Source organism: Dama dama, chromosome 23 (genome assembly GCF_033118175.1).
Source record: "Dama dama isolate Ldn47 chromosome 23, ASM3311817v1, whole genome shotgun sequence".
In the NCBI taxonomy this organism is placed as follows: domain Eukaryota; kingdom Metazoa; phylum Chordata; class Mammalia; order Artiodactyla; family Cervidae; genus Dama; species Dama dama.
Window position 1 is genome coordinate 60,027,106 of NC_083703.1, and position 6,000 is coordinate 60,033,105.

A 6,000-nucleotide genomic window follows, 5' to 3' on the forward strand; every position below is an offset into this window, starting at 1 on the left:
AATTCAGAAGTTCATGTTCTTAAATACCACATTCACTGAGGCTAAAAGAAGCCTATCTCATAGGGTTACTGTGAAGATTAAACAAACTAAAAAAAATTAAAGTCTAGCCCAGTGCCGGGCACAAGGTAAGATTTCAATATATAATTGAATATATTATATATTGAAAATTATTAAATATTATATATTGAATATATTGGATATATAATATATAATTCATCCTTCTCTTAAGAAGAAAAATACCTAACCTATACAAATATTAAAATAATATTTTAATGCAAATTCTAGTAACTTGTAACTGTTTTATAATGAATATAGTACTTTGTTTAATGAAGTTTTCACATATATTTTTATTTATACTCAATCCTCCTTTCCTTCTACTCTCCCTATTCATTCACTCATTATTTTTCTAAGAAATATTCACTTGGTACCTACTTTGTATATAATATTTTGTTAGCAAATAAGAAACAATCACAAAATAGTTATAAAGCATGGTCTTTATCCTTCAGGATCCAGTCTATTTATGATAAACATATTAAAAAGTTAACTACCAACAGAAACCAATATATGTTTATTTTCAGACAATAAATGCTTAGGAATTAAAAAAAAAGAAGACCATTTGAGTAGTAAAACTTCCTAGGAAATACACTGCATGGTATAATGTCTTTTAATTCCTTTCCTCTTCATAAGCCAGAGTAAATACATCCTATAATTTTAATCAATAACATACCTTAGGAGAAAGAATTTTTTCAATGGTTATCTCTAGATTACATTCAAATATATGGGCCTTTGTGAGTTTCTTCTCCCAGTGAGCTGCAAGCCAGATTTTGGCCAATGGCCCTCGCTTACTCATAAGCACATGTGTGTAGAACATGTTGCCTGTATTCCTTAATAATATTTAATGAACTAGAGAGAATATGAAAAGATATTTAAATTTGAATACAAAACACTATTAGTGTTCTTTTACAGTAAGCAAAACCATTTCTCATTAATTCTATAACAGATTAACTTCTAATTCAATACATTACTCAACTCAAATTACTTTCTTGTGAAAAGAAACTGCTTTAAAATACAAAACTATAAACTAATGACAGAACTCTATTAAAACTGTGAATAGCACCTGGTTTAAATGTATTCTGATCACTGAGCACTTCATACATTGTACATATACTATATAAAGGATTTGAACTCTAAGAGCTTGGCAGGCTATAGTCCATAGGGTCGCAGAGTCGAACAGGACTGAAGCAGCTTAGCAGCAGCAGCAGCAGCATAATCAAATAACAGGCTTCCCAGGTGGCACTGGTGATAAAGAACCCGCCTGCAATGCAGGAGGCATAAAAGATGCAGGTTCAATCCCTGGGTCGGGAAGATACCCTGGAGGAGGGCATGGCAACCCAGTGCAGTATTCTTGCCTGGAGAATCCCACAGACAGAGGAGCCTGGCAGGCTACAGTCCATAGGGTCACAAAGAGTCGGACAAGCAACTTAGCACACACACAGTAAATAAATAGAGAAGGAAGACTGGGGGGACAAAAAAAAACAACAACAAAAAACAAAAAAAACAAACAGGAAATGGAAATAGGGGGAAAGCAACAGAATAGCAAAAGGTAGAAAAAACTAAGAAAAGCGAACACAGGTAACCACTTTTCTAAAACTTTAGTTTGGGAAGTGTGAGATCATTGATTTATATCCAGGTATTGAATTCCTTTGTTTTAAGATACTATGGTTTATTCAATGATGTATTAATTAATGAAGTTAAAATAATGGAAATCCAAAGGACCATAAAGTAGAAAAATTAAGAAAACAAGAGACTACAGAAAAAGAATCAGAAGAACAAAAAAGAATCGGATTTAAATGTTTTGAAATAAGAATGGTAAAAGAAAACCTTCACTTGAAGGTAAAAAATTTATGAACATTTCTACAAACTGTACTATTCTCAGTAACATCATAAGGCTTCATTATTAGCAAAGGAATGTCAGGACACCTTGACTGACTGACAAAGAATCAAGTTATTGCTTACATATAAGTAATCTTAACCTGCCACTAGAGAAGCATCTTTTTGCTTCTTTCTTAAAGTTCCAATAAAAGGGAAAACTGAGCCAAAATAAATACAAAAACAAAATCAGCCACAGAATTAAAAACTCAGGTGATCAATGCCATTTCCACCGCAAGAATCAAATCGTTGGACCTAAAATAAATGTGGTTATGCAATCTACTAAACCACATTTCTCAGTGGGTGGGCTAAAGATTTTAATGAATATGGCCTTTGTCTGCCTTGGCTCCGCTGTCTTCCTTTTTAATCTGTGTGTTTGGTATCTTGGAATAAATTCCAGTTTGTCCTTTTCAATTACTCCCAGGTGTATGATTATTAGTAAGCTTTAAGAAAAAAAGTAAACCTGTGATTTAGTATTCCTGAGACATTGATTTTCTCAAGCCTCCAATCCCCCATCCCCCACAAAATCCCGCCCCCCCCCCCCCCCCAAATCCCTCACAAAAGTCCCAATGTCCTGAGAGTTATTTGTAGGTTGAATTGAGTTCATGAACCTATAGCTAGGGAAAGAAAAGAGTTAGTCACTCAGTCGTGTCCGACTCTTTACGACTCCATGGACCGTAGCCCGCCAGGCTCCTCTGCCCATGGAACTTTCCAGACACGAATACCAGCATGGGTTGCCATTTCCTTCTCCAGGGAATCTTCCCGACAAAGGGATCGAACCCGGGTCTCCCACATTGCAGGCAGATTCTTTACTGTCTCAGCGACCAGGGAAGCCCAACGTAAGGCTAAGGATAGTATGGTAGTAGAAGCCAGGGAGTGGCCTTAATTCGTGGGAAGGGATCCCTGGTGAGGAGTGAGGGTGGTGGGCGAAGGGGAGATTCAGGGCAGGATGAAGGGGCAGAAAGTGGACGCTCCGGGAGGTGGGGGAAGAGCCACGGGGGGTGGGGGGTACTCCTTCCGGGGAGCGAGAAGGAGGGAGGGGAGAGGAATGGAAGGCGCTAGGGTTGGATGGGGGTGGGGGTGTGAGGAGAAGACAACGAGCATCAAGGACACGAACGTCTAGGGCTTCCTCCACACACGATTCCTCAGAGTTGAAGGCCCGAGGCTCAGAGGGAGACACTGAGGCTGAGGGGTGACCGCAAGCGCCCGTTTCCTCTCCTCAGAGGGTCCCTCAGAGGGTCCCTCAGGGCTCGCGCCAGTGAGGAGCCTGGCAAGGCCACTTGTGGGGATGAAGGTGGCCGTGGCCCCCGTGACCCAGTCAGCCTCCAGTCCCCGGATCCCACCCAGCGCCCTACTTCCAGCGCCGGGTCTGAGGCGAGACGAGCCGAAGCAGCGGCAGGAAGAGTCGCCCGGTCTGCGAGGTGAGTCCTAGACGCTCAGCTCCCAGACCTGGTAGGCTTCAGGGAGGGCGCGGCAGGGCGATGGGCGGGGCGGGGCCGCGGGTTGGGGCGGGTTGGGGCGGGGCCACTGAGTGACAGGGCCCCAAACTGGGGCGGGGAGAGGGGAGGGGCATCTGGGAACCGGGCGGGGCAGTGGGCAGGAGCAGGCCTGGGGGCGGGGCGGCAGGAGTGGGCAGGGTTAATGGTCTGTCCGCAAGGAGTGGATGAGGAAAAGGGCTGGGCCCGGGAAGGAACCCGGGACCCGGGCGGGGATGGAGCGACAGGACGTGCAGCTTTCCACCTGGGGCTTGCTCGTGCAGCTCACTGTTCAGGGACCTGGTCCGTACAGAATAGTTGTGTTAGGTGGTAATGTCTAACCCCTCTGCCTGGCCTCTGAACATCACTAGAATGGAGTCTTCCACTTATGAACGAGGGGCTCCCTGGAGAAGTTATTTAATCTCTTTAACTTCACTTCCTCTCACCTGTAAATTGGAAATGCTAATGAAAGTACCTGTGCCATGGGATATTGTAAGAGATGAGTGAGATGAAGCATGTAAAAAGCCTAGCAATCATAAATGCTCAGTAAATATTCAGTTCAGTTCAGTCGCTCAGTCGTGTCCGACTCTTTGCGACTCCATGGACTGCAGCACGCGAGGCCTCCCTGTCCATCACCAACACCCAGAGCTTACTCAAACTCCTGCCCATTGAGTCGGTGATGCCATCCAACCATCTCATCCTCTGTCCTCCCCTTCTCCTCCCGCCTTCAATCTTTTCCAGCATCAGGGTCTTTTTCAACGAGTCAGTTCTTCGCCTCAGGTGGCCAAAGTATTGGAGTTTAAGCCTCAGCATCAATCCTTCCAATGAACATTCAGGACTGATTTCTTTTAGGATGGACTGGCTGGATCTCCTTGCAGTCCAAGGGACTCTCAAGAGTCTGCTCCAACACCACAGTTCAAAGCATCAATTCTTCAGCGCTCAGCTTTCTTTATAGTCTGTCCAGTCTGGCTCTACAAGCAGGGTTTCCGGAAGCGTGATGCAGCGGGAGAATAAGAAACAAGACACAAGAGTTCAGTGAAAGGCGAGGATCAGGGGACCAGCACCACTCCAAGGTGAAGGTGCCGAAACTGAATCCGTGCCAGCTTTGTTATACTCTCAGCCGTGAGGGAAGGAATGTTCAGGGGGTTAAGCAGTAACTCATGTGGCCTTCAGTGCCAAAGAACAAAGTGATCATTAACCTTTGGGTAAACGAGAAACAATAATCAATAACAAATCACTAACTAATATTCTTATCTATAGATTTCCTCCAGATACGAAAAACATGTGACTCTGAGAGGCCAGTTGGGAAACACTCTGGGGTTGGTTTTCCACCCCCAGGATCACATCTTGTTTTCAAGATTATGAACTGTTCCCTCTGGACTAGTTCCAAGAGTCCCATGCCTTAAAGCATCCAGTTTACCAATAATCATAAATTCCTTCTGTGGCCCTCGCCTGGGCCTGCTTTTCTTCTATTCTTCCTGTCTCCTACATCTCCCCCTTTTTGATTTTCCACATGATGAGAAATGGTGAGAAATGCTAGTTGCTGTTGTTGGCTTTGTTGTCTCTTGATTGTTCTTCTCCAGACTATGCAGAAACACAAACACATAATTAATAGCATTCCCATAACCAGAGCAATTCCATATCCAAATGTTTTGGTCTGTTTTAAGGGATTAAGAGAAGAAAGATTATCAGCAACTTATCAAGAAAATCTGATCCAGTAATTACATTGAGATGTTTATTAAAAGTTTTTAATATATCTTGTTGTAAGTCATGAATATCTACAGAAATATTACCTTGGTTCAATAGGTGTTGTTTAACTTTATCCCAATTGAATTGTGTCTTCTTATATTTGTAAGCCATTACACAAAAGGAAGTATAGTTCCAATCACATTTTAGTCTCATCTGTTTTTATAAACTGACTAGTTGATCTCCTAATATAATAACAGATTGTTGAAGGTCAGCCACTTGGGAAGCCAACTTTCCGTCAATTTTTTGTTTAGTGGTCCAAAGGACGTCGGCATCTCTATGCCATTCTTGTATAAAATGAACTGTTTGTGTAGACTGATGAAAAGCCACTCCAGCTATGGCTGCCATAGTGGTCATAGCTATCTATAATGCCTAAAATGACAGCGATTAGCAATCCCAGAAAACGTTTAATACATTTAAGATTTTACAATATTCCTTCAATAGCATATAATGTAGAGCTTTCTTGCCAAGGTCATTGTAAATCAACTGGAACCCATATGCCAGTTCTGGTTTTAAGAATATAAATACTTTGCCAACTTTCATTAAAAGGAATGGCATAATTTATACATGTATAAAATGAACAATTAAGACATGTTATTAATCCCAAATTTGGATCATATTTTGCTGGTACAGTCATAAAAACAAAAGGAATTCTTACACAAGTTTGAATAATGTGGGTAGAGTTTTTTGTAAAGTTAAAGGTAGCTTTTGGGTCATTATCTTCCACTCTAAGCAATTAATTTTTTCAAAGTCATGGGTATGTTCCATATTTCATTTTGAATAAGGTAATGACCTAAACGAGGCATGAGGGGAGCAAATCCTGCTCCATGCCATATGAGGGATTGACTAC

The 6,000-nt window shown here is 42.0% G+C and overlaps 1 protein-coding gene across 3 annotated transcripts in view; it reads right to left on the bottom strand.

Annotated features, from left to right (window-relative positions):
- Positions 1 to 3,388, bottom strand: part of RAD21L1 (RAD21 cohesin complex component like 1) — a 34,346-nt gene extending 30,958 nt beyond the window's left edge. For 2 of the 3 annotated variants that reach the window (XM_061125814.1, XM_061125813.1), the window contains exon 1: positions 728 to 871. In XM_061125814.1, coding sequence (XP_060981797.1) covers positions 728 to 871 — 144 coding nt within the window. Of the gene's footprint in view, positions 1 to 727; positions 872 to 3,284 lie in introns of those variants that run through there. The other variant, XM_061125815.1, reaches the window with a different exon arrangement.
- Between the last annotated feature and the right edge of the window lie 2,612 nt (positions 3,389 to 6,000).